At 37.1% G+C, this 22,793-nt stretch overlaps 1 protein-coding gene across 1 annotated transcript; it reads right to left on the bottom strand.

The window, feature by feature from the left end:
- Positions 1-1,805: 1,805 nt before the first annotated feature.
- Positions 1,806-22,226, bottom strand: cacng1a (calcium channel, voltage-dependent, gamma subunit 1a). The gene is made up of 4 exons (XM_053638646.1): positions 21,245-22,226; positions 10,005-10,079; positions 4,030-4,167; positions 1,806-3,429 (listed from the first exon to the last, which is right to left on the bottom strand). Exons 1-4 carry the CDS (start codon positions 21,477-21,479, stop codon positions 3,197-3,199), a joined length of 681 nt encoding a protein of 226 aa, XP_053494621.1. The 5' UTR covers positions 21,480-22,226; the 3' UTR covers positions 1,806-3,196.
- Positions 22,227-22,793: the final 567 nt, after the last annotated feature.

Here is a 22,793-nt window from a genome sequence, read left to right as displayed (position 1 = left end):
ATGTTCAGAGTTGAGTTAAACAATCATACTGAATTAATACAAAATTGCACACATCAGTATTCAGACTTCAGTATTAGAAGTTTGTTGAAAATAGAGCCTTGTCTCAGTAATGCATGATTCTGATCATAAGCATGGCACTGAGAGGGGTTTTAAGTCGAGGGCCACTGCTGTTGTACGTACAATATGTGACCCTGAAACATGTTCTGGATAAAATAATTGCACTCAGAAATTGTGAAATGGCATACAAAATCCAGAAATTCAAATAAAGACCAGGTGCATAAGTAGAATCTGTATGCAGAAATGTTTCCCTATGTGAATATAGATGTAACTTTTTTAACTTTGAAGGTAACTCTGAATATGGCCTTATCGATACAGTTGATCAGATTTTGTATTCAAACTAATACTCATGATTTGTGATCTTAGTAAATCAGGTCGTGATATTCAATAAAAATCTAAAATCAGTACTTCTCTACCACTCGGAATTACCAAGAAGAACCAAAAATAAACTTTCCTCAACAAGCACCTACAGAAGACTCTGATGATACTGTACATTGTGCAAATACTTTCTGAAAGAAAGAGCTATGTAAATACAGAGATATACGTAAAAATGTAGAGAAGGAAGTGGGCTTGGATAGGACAAACTATTTCCCTTAACCAGCATAACCAGTAACAAAACAGATTATACAGGCAAAAAGTAACTAAGAGAATACTAGTTACAGGTGGAAAAGATCATATAATGCATAAGAGTGAATGGGGGCAGGGGCAGAATTAATTGAAGAGAGAGTCACATACTGGCATGGCCAAGTCTCATGGTATACAAATGTCCAAATCTCATTAATTGCATTTATTTTCCAATAAAATGTCATGACATAGGATGCATACATCTGAACTTGTTCAAAATGGCAGATCTAGAAGGGTTAAATACAGTACGTTTATCTACAATATATCTGAAAGCTCTCAGTTTAAGCATGCACATAATTAATAACAAAAAAAAGTCTTCACTTTGAAAAACAGTCTTTAGTAAGTATGAAATGGAATTTATAATAACAATTTCAACTGCCTGGTTCTCTAAAAATAAGTTTAATTAAACTATAGAGGAAATCTGCAAAGGGATAGCATAGCTCTCAGAACCTGAAACTGAAGGTCCAAAATATTTTTTCATTGCTTATACTGTACAGTTAACCAAGAGATAGAGATTTTAGCTAGAAGCAACAGCAATTAACGAATGGTGGGAAACGACTCGCTTTATGACACCACAATAGTTCCTCTGTCTATGAGCTTCAATGAAACGCACCAAACCTGGATAAGTAACGAGTTTAATCAGATATATTTAATCAGGAAAATCACCAAACTGTGCAAGTCATACAGGAGTGTAAAAGAAATAGTCATGTTTCTCTTCCACAACATAAAGCTAACATATATAATAGAATAACGTATGAATTAACTTAGCTATTCGATTTTTTGTATGAAGTACAATAATGGAAAACTCAAAAAATCTGGAAGAAGCATTCATAGCTATACTGCAATGTGTTAAAACTTACTAACCAGTAGGTGCCTGTATAGTGTAAAGCATGCATAGTGTAAATGATATTATTACACCATGAATTGTACTGTGAGTTTATTTGAAATATCTTTACATTTTAAGGCATGTGTTTCAGGTCTAGTGGAATTAAGAAAGCTTCAACGTGCCTCTGGTTCATGAAGAATATTGAAAATAGTGAACATCTGATCTGGAAGCATTTAAGAGTAGTGTAAGATGTATGTGGAAGACTGCTGGGCAGGTGAGGCCGGATTGGCTATGCAGCAATAGACCTAGCAGGGTTTTTTTTTTTTTAAACTTGAAACTCCAAAAGAGCAAAAGACAGCATTTGTGTTCACACCTGCCAGAACTGAAAGCACTCCAAAATTTCTGGCCAGACATTCAGAGGCCATGGCAAACTGCATATTAACATTCTGTTCAGAGCTGAAAGCTGAGACACAGATCTAGTGTCTTTCAAAACAAGGCTAGCATAGAGGACTAGTATAGACATGCCCACAAATCCACAGCGTGGTATATCAAGCAGGACTAAATAGAAATAGAATGCAAAATCACTTTATAGAAGATGACAATTCAGCAAATGTTATGTTTGTCGTTTAGAATGGCATCATTCTCGCTCACTTTAAAAAAAAAAAATAAAAAAAAATTACACAGGCAAAATACTTCTGAGTTCCTGACAGCCCCAAAGTACAAATGTCTGTATACAGTATGTACAGCAATAAAACATGAAACACACATTTAAAACACAACTCTATTCAGTCACATCAACTGTGTGCTAGAAATATAGAAATATACAGATTTAGACCACGATGGCAAAGTTTTAAGTTTCATATCAGAAAGTACGATGGTTAATTTAAGTCAAAATTTAAATATTTTTTTAAGAGTTTCACACTGAGCTCATGTCAAGATTAAAAAAATAAAATAAAAAATTTAATTAAACTAGCATAAAAAAATTTCATTGATAAGTGTGACATGCTCATGCAATTTGTGTTAGTAGTAGGAGCAATAATGAGATTCAGAATTTGGCACTATTTACCATCCACCAATCTTGCCATATTAATAATGGCAATAGGCAGAGGAAATAAAATACCTTCATGACAGTTCCACTGATAATAATTAAAATAACATGCTGGTAAAATGGTGAAAAAGACATTTTATCTTTGATTTGAATTTATTCATTTTGTCCTCCAGTAATAGACTTCATTGGCTGGCACTTTGATATTGCTACACTTAGAGTATAGCTCGCTGGCTGTTAGCGTTCAAACACAAGCAGGAAAAATGCCTGATCCTGCTGGCTTAAGCTTGTTTTGCAGGTGCTAGCCAGTAAAATGTGATTAAACCAAATGAACAGATGTGTTAATTTGGCATTAAATATGGAGACCTTTTGTGAGCATCATTATGCACTTTTACAGCACAAAACATGTTATATCAGTTCCATTATGTTTACCACCCATGAATAAGCATCATAAAATGAACTGTCATAAAATATTTCAGGTTCAAATCCAAAATCCCTCCAGCTATGCCCCAGTAACACAAAATCAAAAGAAGACACTGGTGCCTCCTAAAACAATATGAAAATCAAAATCAGTTGTGTTTCTATAAGCCCCGTATTTGATTGTAATGGCTAAAAGAACAATGATGATTTAACATGGTCTGGCTCTAGTCAATCTGTTCAGGCTCAGCATCCATGCAGGTCTCCCATGGGTTCTTAGGCATGTGGGGCATGGAGAAGAGAAGGAGGGCAATCCCACTGAGGAAGAGGAAGGCGAAGGCTATGCAGGCGCAGATGAAGGACCAGGAGTAGTAGTATTCAATCCAGATGGTCTCCTCACTCTCAATCATCCTCTTTACTGACTGCCTCATCACCTCTACTGAAATGATGGCACATACACCTGCAGGAGAAATGAGGGAACGGAAATTACAGTCTGATGAAGGAGAATGCGCTGGGAAGTAAAATAATGGAGAATTTCAAAATCAGCAATGAACTTATACAATAAATGCAAAAATAGTGCTTTTATTATTTTTTTTTCAATGCAGTTGAAATAAAATGCAGAAAGTGAAATCAAGTCGCATATCAAATCATCACATCCTCTGCTCTGTCTATGAGACAAACCAGACATGCTGCTTGTTTGGGACATCACTGAACATGGACACTACCATTACTCTTTGCCTATCAGAGCAATCCCATGATCCCAAAGCCAAGGGACAGTGTGTGCTTTTAATAAGTCAAGACAAAGGTGGTTCTACAGAGTGTTTATCAGGGGGATGAATACTTATACAACCAACGAATGTCTGTCTTTTTTTTTAAATATATATATATAATTAACTTTGACATGAAACTTCAAATGTTAGATAGTTGAAATGGTAAAAATCCCAATTCATTTTATTACAGTTCCAGGTTGTTAGACTGCAAAATGTGGAAAGGTTAAAGGGGGATGAATACTTATGCAAGGCGAATGTACAGACAGATATCCAGACACTCGTTGTCTTACCAGCAAATGCATAAAACATTCCGGCAGGTTTGTGGAGATAGTCCTTGCCTTTCCATAGAGATCCCAGAATGCACAGAGATCCCAGAATAATGAAGGCCAGGCTGAAAACAGCAATGGCTGCTGCTGAGATGTTGTACTCTGGAAAGAGAGGAATGCAATTCAATTTTCAATTCAGTTTACTTCTAGAGCACATTTAAAACATCTAAAGCTGACTAAAGTGCTGTACCACTGAGAAGAATTGAGATTAAAAAGGCACATCAGCTTCACAGAATAAGACAGCGTAACGTAAAACAAAACACGTTAAAAGATGATAAAATATACAATGTATGAATCCCCTTATTAAAAAAACAAAGTGGACACATGACTTAAAAAAAATCAAGGGACAAATACAGTCATATGCCAAGGAGAAAAGATGGGTCTTAAGGTAAGATTTAAATTAGTCAAAAGTTGAAGCAGATCTTACTCTAAAAGGTATCGGATTCTACAAACCAGGGGCAGCTACTGAGAATGCATGGCCACCCTTGTGTTTTAATCATGGACATGGGACATTTAGCAGTAATTTACTAGTAGATCGAAGCGCCCTGCGTGAAGTGTAAGGATTAATCATATCACTGATCTACTGTGGAGCCAGTATTGCCTTAAAAACAAACAGTAAAAATTTAAAATCAATTCTATGATCGACTGGAAGCCAGTGTAGAGATGCCATGACTGGTGAAATATTGTCTCTTATTCTTGTACCGATAAGAAGTCTAGCGGTGGTATTTTGGCCAAGTTGCAAATGGGAAAGTGAAGACTGACTAACTCCCATGTAAAACTGGAAATGTTACGAATCAACCTGGAATTGGACGTGTGCCTATATTATCTCAACGCACTGTGAAGAGGTTGGTTCAAGTGGCCAAAAAATCTCCAAGGATCACAGCTGGAGAATTGCAGAAGTTAGTTGCTGTCACGATTCCCCCTCCAGCTAGCGCTGCAGTATTGCAGCGTGTTCGGAAAACCGAATCGCAAGCTCGTTGCGCGAGCCCGGTGTGCGAGCGCTTAGCGAACGCACGCATTTCGGTCTTCAATGACATTGCCTTTGTTTACTTTGGACACATGCTTTTGTTATGGCTTATTTCCTGTCACCACCTCTGTATTACCATTGGTTGTTTCCCGTGTGTGGCATCATTGTTTTCAGCTGTCCTGTGTTTCACCTCTGATTACGTTTGTCATTTAAACCCCTCGTGTCTCTTTGTACATCACGTAGTATTGAGTGTATTCTCGTTACCAAGCGATTGTTGCTTGTTTCACGTTTTGATTCATGTTTATTGACTTTGATTCTCGTTTCTTGTTTTGGATTCTAGCCTTGCCCAGTTTATGCCTGTTTGTATATCGCTTGACACATTGCCTGTTTTGACGACGCTCTTGTATCATGATTTGGATTTGTCTGCCAGAGGACCTGGACATTGCATTCATGGCATCAGGGACTTTATCAAATATCAACATGGTTTATTGGCCACAAAATCAAGGTCCTGCCATGGCCATCCCAGTTCTCTGACTTGAAACCCATAGAAAACCTGTGGGGTGAACTGAAGAGGAGAGTCCACCAGCGTGGACCTCGAAATTTGAAGGATCTGGAGAGATTCTGTATGGAGGAAAGGTCTCAGATCCCTTGCCATGTATTCTCCAACCTCATCAGGCTTTATAGGAGAAGACTCAGAGCTGTTATCTTGGCAATGGGAGGTAGCACAAAGTATTGACTAAAAGGGTGCCAATACATGTTGCACACCTATATTTAACATTTTTTAAAATATAAACCTGTGTTTTATTTGGAATGGTTTGATATCCATGAGAGCAGAGTATTTCTGTGATTTTTTTTAACAACAAAAAAATAAAAAGGTTAAACATAAAGACAATTTTCCACAGTCTTCTTTGCTCATATTTACCAAGGGTGCCAGTATTAGTGGAGGGCACTGTAGATGAAAAAATAAAGTATGTCATAACATCAAGCATGATTTATTGGCCAAAAGGTTAAGGAGACATGAACAACGAATCTTAACCATTCAACTATAGATTAGTTTGTGTTTAATTGTTTCAGCAATTAATTTTGGCATTCTTAAAATTAAGCTGGTGTATGATCAATATTGTAAAGTTTTTTTTTAGATGTATTGACATTACCTGTTAATTCATTCATTCATTCATTCATTCATTCATTCATTCATATACTGGTCAGTGTCTGGATCCTGAGTCTATCCTGGAAACATTGAGTACAAGGCAGGATTACACTCTCCATGGGATGCCAGGCAATAGAAAGGCATCATAAACACCCAATGGCCCATTCGTTCACACTTAGCAGGTCAATCCACCTACTGCTTATTTTTGTGTGGAAGAAACTAGAGAAATCCATGTTGGCATGGGGAGAACGTGCTAAAGTCCACACAGACAGTAACCAGAGCTCAGGAGCTGTGAGACTGCAACACTACCCACTGTGCCACTGTGCTACTTTGGACCAGTTATGACTGGTATTAAATTTTGCTAAAGTTACTGAAATCATTTGTGAGTGCACTTGAGTGTTGATCTCTGTTCTTGACTGAAAAAACTCCACATGGAGTATCTGAACTTTCTTATTTTCTTTTACTTTTATTTAACCTTAATTTAACCAGGTTAGTCACACTGAGATAAAAAAAAAAGAATCACTTTATATATATATATATATATATATATATATATATATATATATATATATATATATATATATATATATATATATATATATATATATAAAGGCCATATCTGCAGTATAATGAACTAAAATAAACATATAGAATAAATCTAAAACACAAATCATATCATGTTAGAATGGACTCAAAGGGCATCATAATTTTTTATTAGAAGCCATTAAAGTTTATGACAATGTCTATAATACATTTATGCATTCAACAGAATGCATTACACGTAGTGTTTATGACACATTATATCGACAGATGTAACATTTTACAGTATGGTTTGATGTATGTGCTATGAACACTACATTGCATTATGTTAACAATTCAAAAATAAAGCTAGCTATAATGTGTAATGCATTTTCATGGATATAATGTGTTATGAATGCATTATAGCATGATATGAATGTGTTCATAGTCCAATACAAATGAAAGTTAAAACAGGAGCTTTAATAAAAAAAAAAATTAAGGAAAGCAATATCATTCATATATTACAGATTTTGTCAAATCATAGGAAAACTTTGTGGAAAGCAGATGCCAGCGGAAAAAAGATGACTTTGCGGCTCATGTGCACCACAAAGGCTGGAAGCACAAACTCTGAGAGATGTTTATAGATCTATGAAATCAGAATTCAGATTGAGCATGAGAGACATAGCTTGCTTTACAGTATTTTTTGTCCCCAATTCACTGGAACAGATCCTCAGTTTCTGCGCTTCAGGCCAATCTACAGAATTAGTCCAGAAATTATTGCTTTTTGCAAATTATTACAGCAGCATTTGCCACTTATGGCTACTTAGACAAATCATTTCGCTAGAGAATGAGTCTTGCTTTCGCTAATGATGAACCAAATGGAATTCGCACACTATACTGAGATTGGTTTCAGTTCATCGACTTATAATATGATGTCTTCATAGTATGTGTGTTCATTTTTCTGTTTTAGGAATTATGGTCCTCTGTGCGATGTAGTGCAGCCTTTGGGGCTGCCTTTGTAATCACTGCTGTATTACGTGCTCAGATGGAGTATAATGTGCACAGTCTGCTGTACGGACAGCGCTAGAGAATAATAAAATAATCAAGGAGACAGAATGGTATGCTAACTACCAGGCTCAGGCTCATCATCCAGAAACCCACCGACGCCATTCACTGAGGCATGAGAATTGTTCATCACACCCCCTGCCACGATCCCCTTAGGGACCATGTTCAAGATACAAATTACATCCTACATTACACTGTACATGAGTCTTGCACATGAACAACTTTGTAGCGCTATGAATCTATACATATAGGGCTGTATTCTGAGTTGAGTTAAGTGCACATATTCAGAAGTAAATACAGAAATTTTGTACATCGTTTTCAGACCCTGGAGTTAACACCAGACTTAAGCATTATTTATATGCTATATAAAAGTTATGCATGCGGGGTTTGTTGACATTATGTCAGTGTCCTGTAATTCCAAACTCGCTCTTAAGCTGCATATAGCAATGGGCATGTGTTCTTTACAGTACAGTGCAACAAATTAACAAAAATTTAAAACATGCTCACCCTGCACACACATTAGGATATCATTAGAATTTCAGGGCTACATTAAGTAGCGCACACAATTATTTAATGGCTTGTGATCCATCCATCCATCCATCCATCCATCCATTTTCTGTATCGCTTATCCTACGAAGGGTCACGGGGAGCCTATCCCAGGGGACTTGGGGCACAAGGCAGGAGACACCCTGGATGGGTTGCCAATCAATCGCAGGCCACAATCACACACCCATTCACACACTACAGACGATTTGGAAATGCCGATCAGCCTACAATGCATGTATTTGGACTGGGGGAGGAAACCGGATTACCCGGAGCAAACCCTTGACGCACGGGGAGAACACGCAAACTCCATGCACACAGAGTGGAGGCAGGAATTGAACCCTCAACCCAAAGTGTGAGGTGCAAAAAAAGTAAAATAATAGAATGTGTTGGATCAAGTGCTATTTTATAAGCTGCTGAATAATAAGGGTGGAAGCTATAATGTTAAATGCAACCACATTTACAGTCATGAAAGTGATGATTACCACTGGGACTATTCATGCAGGATTATATACTAGACTCCTGTTAGATGTTTATTTCAATTCTTGCCATCTTTTTATTCATATATCATTGTATTAGTCTTTAGTATTAAATTTTTTTTAACTGTCTCTTGCTTTTAGGCTACATCTTATTCCAATTAACAGCAAAAAATAAACACGAAACACTATTTTCTTTCCATGTTTTTCCATCCTTTTTTTGACTTAAAAGCAAATGTTTGTGTTTAAAGGAAGTGGCTTAGTCAGATGCTTCTGCTCAAGAAAGATCTTACAAGGTGTGAACTACAAGCAGTTAATTTACACAATCTGAAATGGGGAGCCAAGAAAATTAACATAAACATGTGCAAACCCTGTCTCTGAATACTCGCAACTTTCCCCCTTAAATACTGATTTGACTTTTGGACATATGTGTCTTTGACTTTGGCGCTTTGTGATTTGTCCAAGGTAAAATGATTCAGAACTTAAAATGCAACTGAAATACCACACTGGGAACAATTACATACAGATACAGTCAAAATTGCAAATCAGGTTTATTGTCAAATTCAATTTACAGACTGTCAGCTGTTTGCAATGAACAAATCAAACAAAAACAACTGAAGTAGTTCAACACAACGAATGCTTCAATTGGTTTCCCCAAATTGAACTGAAAATGCAACTTATAATAACTTCTCCAGTCTCAAAATTATTCAAGCCCCTGAATAGAATCCCTCAGAACAGCACAAATATGCAAAACAGGTGTTGTCTCAAGCACACCTGATGTATCTAATCAAGGGCTTCATTAGTTGCACCAGGTGTGCTTGAGCTGGGACACATGAAATATCTGAACTGGCTAGGGGTAGCAAATTTATGAAATACCAGATTTCTGAGAAAGCAGGTTATAAAAAACCCTCAAGTGACTGCAAAAGACCTGCTGCAAGACTTGGTGGAAGTGGGCACTGTACAGAATCATGTCCTTTGGATCTTTCTATCCATAGTGTTTTGAGGTAGCATGCAAAAGAACAAACCTGTCAGTAATGCTAAGTAGATTCAGTTAGCCAGATAGCTAGATAACTGCAATGCCTCGTAGATGTTCCTATCCAAACAATATGGATTTCACAAAAACTACTGTGGGATGAGAACACATTCCCAAGCCCTATAAACCTTCCAGTACAATGGTCATTCGAGTGGATAGTCTCCTCTCTCATACAGATAATCTTACCTCTTTGTGTTTTAACCTCAAATATCTCAGAGTCTTCTCCAGGAGTGAAGTGTCTGAAGTAGGAGCAGTTGACCTCTGTGAGGAAAAAAGAAAATGACAGGAATTCTCTGTTACTTGAGAATTATTAGGAAATTAAATCTATAGATAAATGTAATGATAAATACATAGGGGAAATTGAAGCCTACTACTTAATTGGTTATTGGCCACTAAATAATCATCAAATTGTGAAATCCCAATAGACACTGCGTCCAACAAACATGGCCGCCAAGGACTCCAAACACACAGTATAATAAGCACAATATAAAGCACACACAAACACATTCAACACGAAGTATTTCTCAGTGTAACCTCGTCTCTTGACATACCAAGCCTTACAGTTTATGACTGCGATTCTGGTTTTGTCCAGTTTGTCCCCTTTTTCTGGTTTGTCCCCTGGTTTCTAAATCTAGTCTTGCTGTGTTTTGCCCTTTTGTTCATTGCTTGTGTCCCCCTACTTCCACTTTGCTTCACGATTTGGATTTGTTTGCCTGTTATAAAATTAAGTCTTTTAACTGCACCTGCAACTGTCTTTGCTACTTGACACAAATATCTCTTTGTCAGAAAGGGTACTACATTTTATAATTATGGCACAATTGCTTTCCAGTCCCAGCCTTGGGGAACCCCTGTATTATATAAACAATAAAACATGGTGTTGTGCACTGTTTTAGGAAATGAATCAACAAATTTCCCAAAACAGCATTACCTGAAGTGTTTCATTCCTATTATACTACAGGAATTTGCCAACGATTACAATTTTTATTAAAAGACACATCATACGTATCCTTTGGTAGTTACATTTAATGATGTGGAACATCCACAAAACACGTTAGTCCATGTTATCACTTACACTATTACAGCTATAAACAGATATAAACCCACCAAAGTGTCAGAAAGTTACAGCTTTACCTCACTTGCACTGGAGACTCCTTCCAAAAAATGATAATGTCATATCAGGGTAAACATCACCATATTAACAATGACACACATTTTTAAAAATGTGGAGCATTTGTGTGGAGTGTCTGCCACACTTCAGCTGTCAGTGCTTCTGTTATAGAAAATGAATCAACACGTCCTGACCCATCAAATTTGAGATTTAACCATGCTGTGTTACAAATGATATTAACTTATTATGTAGAATTATTTTATGCTATTTATATTTGTACGGATAGGATCACATTTATCAAGCCAACACATATGAATTCTATTTCATAACTCTATTTTGGGAATCAAAATAATTCACACTCCTCCCAGATGTAAAATCATGAAAGTTTATGCATTCATAAACTTCAAGATGGGAAATATGATAAAGTGCAAGACACTGAGCCTCTATGACCACCACCACACACAGGGAACCCTGAACTCCTGAACCTAGCAGTATGCACTTGTCAATGCATATCAAATCCCTATCCATACAGAGAGTACGCGAGGCTGCTGACAAGTGTTAAACCCCAACTATTGAGGCTAAACATTTTACGTCTGAGAATGTGATTACAATAAATGAGAGTGGCAGGTTAAGCCAGACAGATACCAAGCTATAACAGTGTGGATTATCTTTTCAGCCCATGGAATCAATTCCATGTCAAACCATTAATATTAGTAAAGTAGGTAAAATGCAAATACTAGAGGGCCGTGCTGTGTACACTCCAAAAACTGACCTTAGCAAGTAAAAACACAGAATTAATGTTAAAACATTAAATATAGGTAAAGATATTTAGTATTTCATATTATTAGATTACTTTTTTAAAAAACAAAAAAAACAAAAAAACAAACAAATGGTAGACGATTCATCTTATTTAAATACATTTCAAGCTTAAGATTATTTTATATATTTTTTGAAAACAAATGGTAGACAATTCATCTTATTTAAATACAGCTCAAGCTTAAGATTATTTCTATTAGCAAATAATTTAGCTTCTTTCTATACATTAAGACAAAAACTATGTTAAAAAAATATAAAAAATATAAAATCTTAACAATCTTATGTTTTGTAATAATCTCATAATGAGAAATATTAGACCATTTCACACATATCAATACTGATATTTACTGAAATGCTGAAATTATAGTGACCCAATTTACAGCATGTAAACCCCACCAACTTGAGATTTCCAACTTTTCCAACCTTAATGGCGTCTAAACTTTTATTTCAGGAAACTCAAGCATGAAGCTAAAAATGGAGCTCAGATGAATCAGCATAGTGTGGTTAGAATACTGAGTTGTTCTTTGTGAACCCAGTCTGATGTAAAACAAAATTTGAAGGATTGTACCAAGCAATTTTGCTGTATTTCACACAAATGAAATTATAAGAATAACCGATAACCACCAACCTTTGCCATGACTATAATCATTATTAACTTGAGACTGCTTACAAATTTGCAGTTGTTAGATTGTTAGTGAACCACATGCTTTCTGCATAGTTGGCTGAACCAAATGCAGTATGTTGTTTAATGGATACCAGTCTCACAGCTCTGCAAAGCAGCATATGCAGGGTGTGGCAGCAGCTGGCAATGCTATTTTGGACCAAAGAGTGTAACTCCTATGTTGTGATATTTACATTTTATTATTATTTATTCTGTTTGCTATGTGGCATTCTTGAGAACAAATTGTATTACTTCTGTTGTGTGAAACCCCCCTATTTCAGCCATTCGTATGAGTTTTTTACTGTTTTGAATTCAGTGCATATTGTGTTTACTTGTTTACCAGTCCTGCAATAATTGTGTACAGGGAAAAACAGCCTCCAATTTCAGGAAGAATCGATAATGATAATGAAGATTATTTTCCCCACAGTAGTGCTACCATCTGGGGAATAGCCCTACAGGCAACAAACCAACAAAACCCAGCAAGGTCAAACTGAGTGCAGAAGTGAATGAGCTATATGACAGCAAGTCTTGAATTTCTTCCGAAAACAATACTAATCTAATAAAATGGACACTACAAACCTGTTTCTTATGCCAGGCAAGACATACATCTTTTGTAATTATGTAATCAGATTAGTTGACTACAGTGTCATTGTAGAATGATTTTTAACAGGATATTTATTGGACATAGGGTAATGCTGCTTATTTGGTGCATATGTGGGTGGTAATATTTTAGAAACGTCCCAGGATATATGTTTTGGCAATGAATTGTCTGAATGAACCATAGCCCAGTTAATGTGTTCACATTTTCAGTTGCTCTGTTTTTGGTGATCACCTTCATTGCAGCAAGCAATTTCTGCAATACGTTATGCACTCACCAATAATAAGAATCAATTATACCAATACTGAGTCTGACCCAAAGTTGTGTCTATAGTCTGACAAGACTGAGCCTTCAGTGCCTTCAATTTTGATCTCAGATTGGGGCCACTCTGAATCCTAGATTTATTACCAACGTGCCTACATTGTTCCAACACTGATATCAGATTGGCTCAATACTGACTACATATTGGTTCAATACCAAGCTTACTTTGAGCCAGCACTGATCTTTAACTGGCTCAATACTGAGTGGTGACAGGAAGGAGAATGCTCTTAGCTCCCCCTTAGTGTCCCTCTAGAAATAGGTAAATGAGGAAATCATGAGAGCAATGAACCTTTCTGCACTTCAGGTGGAGCAATAAACCAGGGTCTATAACTGCTCTGAAAGTTGTCTCATCACCAGCATTCCCCATGAGCAGAACTCGTACTCCCAAACTGAAATCCAGTAAGCCTTGCCCTCTCTTCACACTGTCATTTGATTCAGTGGACTTTTCACTCCATCTGGATATATTGGTGTGGGTGCAATTTATTTTCATTTCTTGGCAGATCCTGAGCCCAATGAGAAAGAGAATGAGAGAGAGAGAGATATCCACCTGAGTCTTGTGCCAAGGCCTCTCCTGCGCCACCCTAAGGTTTGTACCGAGGCCTCTCCTGTTCTGCTGGCGAAGCCTCCATTGCTTAGGATGCCATTGCTTCGCCTTGCCATTAACAAAGAAGCCATTGCTTGGGCCCCTATCGCCAATGAGGAATTTGTACCACCCATCTTTGAGGAGGAGCTCCTAGTGCCCTGATCTGAGGCGAGTTACCAATATTGTCTGATGTCTGCGCATCAGACTAGGCCTCTCTGCCCGTCTGCACTAGGCAAGAAGGTGCTTCCTGAACCTTGTGGATGGCTTCATTGAACCATTGGCATGTGGGTTCTCTGATACTCTGGACACCTTTAAAGACAGGTTTTGCAGATATACATGTTCACTAGGTGGCTTTGCTGACCTGTTAGTGTGCTGGTCAGCCACCCTGTATCTCTGCCTGGTGCCATGTGGTGGTCAGTGGAGGTCAGTGTTTCTTTTTTGGTCCTGACCCTGGCCTATTGGTTTATTCTCTGATTGTGCTCACCTGTTCTGTGTTACTTTCTAATTAGTTTCTCTATTATACCCTGATGGTTCATTGTCTTAGCAAGTCTGATCAAGTCTGAGCCTTATAGTTTGTATTCCTCTATTTATGTTTTCCTGGTTTTGACTCCTGTTTGTTCTGAAAATGATTATAGACTATCCCACATTAACACTATCTGCTGTGATTCAACCCCTGTAATGAACTCTGAGAATGATTCTTATTTTGTCCTCGATAAAACTCTGAGCACCCACACTTCAGTCCTGCGACAGACTTCTATACGTTACAGCTGGTCTGTTCAGGTGTGGATGTCAGTCAGCATGTGAATGAAAGCCGGAGCTCAAACCCCACTTGCGTGTCTTGCTGGACAGCTGACTATTTACGCAGCCTAAATTTGGGGTTTGGGATTTCATAGCTCTCTCTCCCTGGCTATATGCAACCATAATTTCTTAACACAAGTTACGCTATCCTATATCACATAACTAGTCTACTGAAAAGTGTCTTTCAATTTTACTGGTTCAAGTTTCAAGAATCTTGAAAGGATTATTTATTGCCGTATAACGACATTAAGTACTTGGATTCGGTACAGTACTGGGTGTGTGCCAGTCAATCTATCAGTAACTTTCTTCTCTATGTGTTTTTATCACTGATTGTCAAAAAACGTATTATTGGATAAAGTTCTATTTTATGTTGTTTGTTAAAAATAAAAATACTTTAATTATTTTTTTTTAATCTTTTTTATTTTTACCTTGTCATAACTTCAAGGCTACACTGAACCAATCTTGACTGTTATATCAGATCAAGCTACTCTTCCAGTCCATCATAACAGGCAGCAGGTTGTAACACAAAACTTTGCAACTTATTAACAATACATTACTGTGCTGTAATGTATATGTGATTAATAAAGACTTATTATTATTAAGGATAGCTTTAATTCCTTCTGAATTTCTTTAAGTATTCCTCGTTTGCCAGCATGCACATCAGATTACGAGCTGTTAATTCTCAATATCTCTTGATCACTATTCCAGCAACCAATGTAGCTTATTTCAGTCCTCAGTGCTTCCATACAAAAAGGCTTTGGTCAGATTGACCAACTTGCCTAGATTCCTGGCTCTGGTGTGTTTATAGCTGGAATAAATAAGCTGCTTTGTTTAGTGCTACTCCTGGCCAAGAGATTGATTTCAATTAAGTCCTCAAAACCAAATGATGTTCATGCCATAAATTTCCCTCTAGTTCAGATGATTAATTATATCATTGTTGTAAAGGCTCATTCACAATGCTTTAATAACAACTATCTATCTCTATAAACCCAGCCCAAAAGTATATTGTATAGTAGTGGTCAACAACCGTCTTCCTTGAGATCTACCATCCTACAGGTTTCATCTCCAACCAAAAACTAATCTAGAACTTCTTAAGGCAATGATAAGATGGCCAGATGGACACGATTATGGCTGGAGGTACATCTCCAGGAACAGGGTTGGTGACCACTGCTGTGTATGCATTTCCAGATATTTAGAAAATCATAACATTTGCTCTGCGAATATTCTAGCAAAGAATAGTTCCTGTAAACAGCCCTTTATCATATGGCATTTAATGGTATGATACCTGAACGTGGTGAATGATTACAACACTAAGCAACACCACCCCCAGTATTTTTGGTTTATGAGTCATGCGTACAATAATAATAAAATTTGCTTCACTAGAGATAATATAGACAACAGCATACCTTTTTTAAATTTCATTTTGTCCATATTGAAAATGCTGAGGTGATTTCCAGATCTATCTGTCTGATCACAGAGATATAAGTGTGATTAAGCTGTGCCAGTGTGTCTACCCTAGCTGATATTAATTTCACCTAAAAAAAAAAAAAAGGAAAAAAAAAAAAGTTAATATGCTTGTTCAAGTCATCTAGTTGAAGACATAATTACTTTAGTTTTTAACATGATGGACCAAAATTTGGCATAAGATATCTGATTAGGATATGGAACATGGAAGATTCCACCTAGAATGCTTAAGCGTTCTTCAGTTTCCCATCTGAAGAAGAACCTATGTTCTTTGAGTACTTCCTTTTCTGAAAAGGTTCCAAGTGGAAGTTACCTTAACTATGCAAATAGCCCCTGAGGAACTCTTTTTAAAATGTGTGTTTAGTATATTACTGTGTTGGAAGACAAGGTTTCAGTTATGGTCATGGTGGATCCTCATGGTGGAAGCTTATTCTGGGAAAACTATGTGTCAGGCAGAAATAAACCTTGGATGAGAAGCCAGTCTATCACTAGGCACAATGAGTCACACACTCATTCACACACTCATACATACCTAGAGGCAATTTAGTGTGACCAATCCACCTACAAGGATGTTTCTGGGAGGAAACCACAAGTAGTCCACATAGACACAGGAAGAACATCCACACAGACAGTGAACTGAGCTCATCAACCCTGGAGCTGTGAGGTGGCAATGCTTCAGGTTGTGCTACCGAGCCACCTCCTTCCATTCAGTGTTTCCTTGAAAGCAATACCATTGTATCACACACACCTAGGCCAAACATCTGAACACGGTAGTGCAGGGGGGTGGGGGAGGGGGAGCGTACTAAATTAGCTGGAAGTTAGTGGATATTCTTTTTTAAAACCTCATATTTTATTGAGTCTGTGATGCTTCTGTGGGACTTCTGTGGGGAAGTATCTAATTTTAATGACAGTTGCCAGAATACGAGAAGAACTTTGCCAAATAGGAATCATTTTAGAGTGTAAGGTTACATTGGCGGTTCCAGACACTCATCACTCACTCCAATAAAAAATATCCTGTAGCACAAGAGCTTAAAATTACTCCTAAAATAAGTCCCTTTCATGCGGCACATTTAGACATTTAAATTTGAAAGTAATTTGAAAGACAAAGAAAAAAACATTTTCACTGATTCCATGAAAAGTTGTCCCAGTTTCTCAAGGGTGTCAGAAATTTGGAAAATTGGTTGAATTACTAGACATATTTCACATGGTTTCTGATTACCATGGGCTAACAGCATTACATTCATGACAGTGGCTTGCCATAGCACCAGGGACAGAGCTAGAGCCAATGAACATGTGGTGTTTAAACCCTGTAAACCCATCCCGGGCCCACCCATGCTCAACCAATTATCCATAATGATGCACCTACTGTGAAATAACCCCTAGAGTATTTTAAGCTGAATTACTGAGATGACTAAGTGGTTAACTTTCCAAACAAGACCGAACATCCTCTACTGTATGTTCAATTAGGAACCAATGCATGTTAATAATTACATCCCTGGCTATGAGTGACACTGAGGTTAAATTAGAAGGGAGCTTTGGGTAAGGTAAACAAAACACACAGCTGACCTCTAGTACTATAATTTGATGGAACTGTAAATATATATATATGGGACATAATGGTAATAAAAATAAAGAAGATGTAATGCAGTTTCACACTGTTTTATAGAGAAAGGCCCTCATTACAAAACTGTCAAAGATTAAATCATTAAAGTCATGTGTGCAGATTTTGCTAGCTGAAAGCCTTTACTGTATCATGTAAGTTATATCTGTCAGAACACAATATGCTGATATTTAAAAAAAAATAATTTTCAGAACAAAAAAGGAAAACGTAACTTTATCACAGTTCTTCAATTAAGAATGAAGTTAAAAAGTACTTTAATGTTGCATCCCAATTCCAGTTAATTAAAAAACCTACGCTGATTTGCAGAGCAAGGCACTGCAACATGCCGATGCACCTGGTTTATTAAAATAGATTAAAATTAGCTTTACTGTCCATTCATTTAGCTACAGATAATTACACAGTGGAGTTGTGAGGTTTGACATTTAAGCTTGGCAAGATCAGAAGAACTTTTTCACATTTTTCCATTTATAATCCTGTTTTTGTAATTTATCATACAAATGTGAAAAACAGAAACTGTAGTCTTTTTAAATGTGCCCATGTATAAAAAATGAGTATTATAAAATGTATTAATTAGACATAATTAAAAATACAGCTTGTGTGCATTTGTAAAGCACTAGGTCTATATCCTGATTGTCTCAATCAGCCACAATACTCATTCATTTCACTGTTTAGGTTGAAATATTACCACACAAAGCACTACACTTAAATAAATGTATGATGTAAGAAAATGTCACACTAAATGAAATTTCACAGTAAGAAGGCTTACACACAAAGAGGCTGAGTATAAAGGAGGAAGTCACTTTACTTTTTGTGGTTGCAGGGAAGCTGAAAAGGTAGAAGGCTAATTGTGACTGGTGCTTTGGTAGACCTGTAGAGGTAGAGGTAGACCTCTCACCTCTAACAAATATAGTGCCAGCCAGAAGAAATAGGCAGAACTTAAAAAAAAAAAAAAAAAACCAAAAACCCTAACAATGTTCTTTCTTTTGTAGTAAATAGATAATAGTAAGATGCTAATAATGAGTTGATGGAGACTTAATGTGAGTTAAATGAAACCCTTATAGGACAGCAAATTAGTTTTAATTAGAAAACATGATATAATCATTGAGAACTCAATACAATACATAAATTTAACATCATTGCTCAATCATTGTTAGCATCAACACCCAGTTCAACACGTGCTTCTTCTGACCATAACAAAAACACTCTTGACAGTTATATGTAGACACTAGGGTTATTTTCTTGGCTTTTTCAGGTCTGTCACTCACCTTTCCCCTCTTTTATATATATATATTTTTATATCTCCATTGTTATCTATTTTATCTTTTAGTCTCTCTCTGCTCTCCTTGTGGCTGTTTCACTTGCCTGTCTGCATTCTCGTCTGTGGTAATACAGGACGAGAATGCAAACAGGCAAGTGAAATTCTGCATCATTTATCTTCCATGCTAGAAGCAAGGACCCTCGATGTTTTGCCTGTTAGGGGAAATTTCTGATCTGTCTGTAAACCTGAATCTTATTAGACACAATGTAAAACAGTATTTTTCCCCACAGGAAGCACTGATGAAGTTTTCATTTAAGTTAAATTCTTACCTAGATGTTTTTTTCCCCCTGAGGATTCTGTTTTCACTCCATCACATTCAATTTAGTTAAAACCTGACAAATCCAGTATTATCCCCAAATTTCTTTGTCCTTTATTGCTAGTAGCTACTAGCAGGCTCTCAATGGAGACTCATTAAACCCTGTATCTCAACACAGCAGTTGTTTTAAAATCTCACATTTCTTATAGCGCCATTACAGTTATAATCGCTTAAACAAATGGAGCGATTGTATTTGATTATATCACAGTCAAGCCTGTATCGACTGTAATCCACAATGCTAGATAACAACAAAGTTCTGGTTATAAGTATGGGTAAGAGAATCCAATGCCTGTCAGAAGCCTTTTAACTCTACTTTCAAAGGGTTAAATATAACAGATAGGTATTTCTCCTAATGGAGAACAGCCAAGTTAATAAACGTACTGTAGACTAAGGTCGCTTGGCGTTTGTAGTGCATTAGTGGAGCTCACAGATACACTACAGTTCGGAAACTCAAGCCACGTGCTAATTACTGTTTTACTTCACACAAGCAAGTGACATAGCTTAAGTACCATGTATAGTTTAAGATTGTCAGCTGAACATTCATGTTATGTCCTACCCAGCGAGTGCATCAGATTTAGACCACCCAAAGGGGCCTATTTGTCTCCTCTAATGCAGTCTGCTCAGTGCACAGATGAAAGGTTATGCCTCCACATTGCCAAGATTTCTGTAGCTTCATTACGGATTAGATATCTCTGACCTAAATAATAATGAATCACAGACTCAACAACCTGCAGACTTGTAAAGGACCAATAGTTTAAAACATGTTAGCAATTCTTACTATAAAACACTAGCTCTTTGGATACACATTACTGCTGAGATGAATTGTCTTATCACTGTAGCACAAACACCAAACACGGCATGAGGGGAAGCCACACCGCTGATGATCCATGTGCATACTGTACTAGCAATTAATTTACCATGTAATTCTGAAACCCAACTCTAAATCTGTGCACAAATACATAAAGAAATTACATTTCCCCCACATATTTACAGTCTTTACCCTACCATTACACTATCATGTCCAGATTAATGTATCTTGTTGCATAGACATTTAAAGAATGTGTTCCTCAACATTGATAACTTTTAAAATATAATACTATAAATTCAGTTTTAAAGGAATAGTTCAGAGATAAGGGTTTTACACTTCGCCCTATACTTACTCCAAATCAGCCCAGTCAATCAGCTCAGACATTCAGTATACTTCCTTATATATGCTACGTCTGGGTAAACAGACATGTAAACATGGCATTAGCTTCCTCTGCTAGGCTGATGCAGTTACACTCTAAGCTAAGGTAGCTAGAACTAATAGAAGTCTGTCACACCCCAAATCCTTAGAGAAAATATCTGACCTCAGATTCTTCAAAAAAAATGACAATCTTATGTCTGTGTAATATATCTCTAAAGACACAGTATTACTTAAGGTAAACAATGCTTAAAGTTAAATACATGTTAAAATTAAATAAATGTATAAGTAATATGGAATTGGGTATGTAAATGCACTATCCTTGCTATTTCACAACAACTAAAGCAAATATAGATGTATTTCAAATGTATTCACATAAATCACTTCCATTTATGTAAACCACATTACTGTCATAGCACCACTAACAAAGCAAATGTTAAGCTTTCAACATGTCTTGGCTGACAGACTACATCAGGGGTAATGTTATAAAGTTAAGGACATTAAAGTTTGCACATATTGCTAAACAAAAGCAATGTTAATATTAATTTAGCTATGTAAGACAGCTTCCTGTGTGGTAAATGTATAAGAACAACAGACATATAACATGAATAATTCATCTTTTGCTCCAACATGACTTACCTCCTGGCAGACTGATCGGTCCACATCCTTTCCCCACGGTCTCTAGATCGTCGATGTAAATGTACTTCTTGCAGAGCCTCCACAAGCCAAAATGGGCTGCCTCACAAGTACTGTTTACAGAGTTCACCTGGTGGCTTAACACAGCCCAGTGATCCGTCACCACGGCTGTGAACATGCACACTATGCCTATCAGGATGACCACGAATGTGATCTTCACCTTTGTGCTCTTTTGCATGGTACCTCAGAGTTTTCCTGCTCTTCTGTGCTCTGCTTCTGGCGAAATAAACGCAACTGGGCCACGCTGAGCTGGCCTAGTGTATGCTCTAGGGATGAATGCGCTAGGGGTGTATATGATCAGCTTGGTCCTGGTGGAGGTCTTTACTTGGATGGGCTCACTGCAGCACTGTGTGTGAGGACTGAGAACGAGAGCCAAATGGCAGTGGCATAGATTTACATAGGGAGTGGGCCTGTGAAGTAGCCTGCAGCTGTTGAGGTACATCAGGAAAGTTGATGACCATAAGGGCTGTCTCATACGTGTTAGTTTTAGGGAGGGTGGGGGGAGTGAGCCGAGCTTCTATAAATGTGTGATGAATCAAGGAGTCAGCCAGTTGGCCTCTCACATTTCATAAGTGTGGGTAGGGGTGTGGCTGCCCATTCCAAAATAAGTTCAACATGAATAAACACATAAATAAATGTGGAAAATCCACCATACTGGTTTACAATATTTAGTTTTATTGCCATCTTTGCGTCTAGAGCAAGTGTTCTGTGACAATTAGTTTCACAGAAATATAATATTCATACATTTTCTGTAAGAGCCATTGCATGATGTGTCAGGAGTCAGTACAATTCCAGTACGATTTCTTTCATGACATTTTTGAGAAACTGGGTCATGAGCTCTGTGGTTAGTTCATTGTTAGAAAAATGTTATTATTAATAGTAATAGTAATAATGTGTGCAAATTGACCATGAAACATCTCTAGACCTTTACCCTCATTAACAACGCAATGATGTATGAATAAACATGAATATGCAGAAACTGGAAATGCCCTTATACTTTATTTTGGAAAACATGTCTTGACTGGTTGACTAAATTTGCATAAAGGGGAAAATTGGTCTAAATTTGGCTCTAGACACATTAAAACCACCAATGCTAATTTATCTCATGTAATGTTGAAACAAAACTAAACTTAGTTGCCGCTCTACTAGATTCCAGACTGCCAGTGTGGTTTCCTTGGAAACTAATGGAGACTTATTATTGTTTGTGCTCATTTCCTTACCAAATACCAATAGTAACGTTGTCACCGTGTGACCCTGATCCTGGATAGCTTATAAAGGGTCCCACTTTTATTCCTCACACTCAACCTATTTATGTCTTGTTGTGAGACTCAGGAAGTTGATTCATAAATGCTAAAATATAGTGTTCTAATCCATTTGCTCCTTGATATATGCCTAATTATGTTCACATCTACTCTGTTGACTGACATTAGCCTAAAGTTTTTTTAATAGTATTTTTGCCATATTTGACTGTTGTGGTACAACAGACACATGG

This window comes from Ictalurus furcatus, chromosome 12 (genome assembly GCF_023375685.1).
Source record: "Ictalurus furcatus strain D&B chromosome 12, Billie_1.0, whole genome shotgun sequence".
NCBI classification, from domain to species: domain Eukaryota; kingdom Metazoa; phylum Chordata; class Actinopteri; order Siluriformes; family Ictaluridae; genus Ictalurus; species Ictalurus furcatus.
Note: the sequence above shows the minus strand (reverse complement) of the source record. Positions and strands in the feature narration are given on the sequence as shown.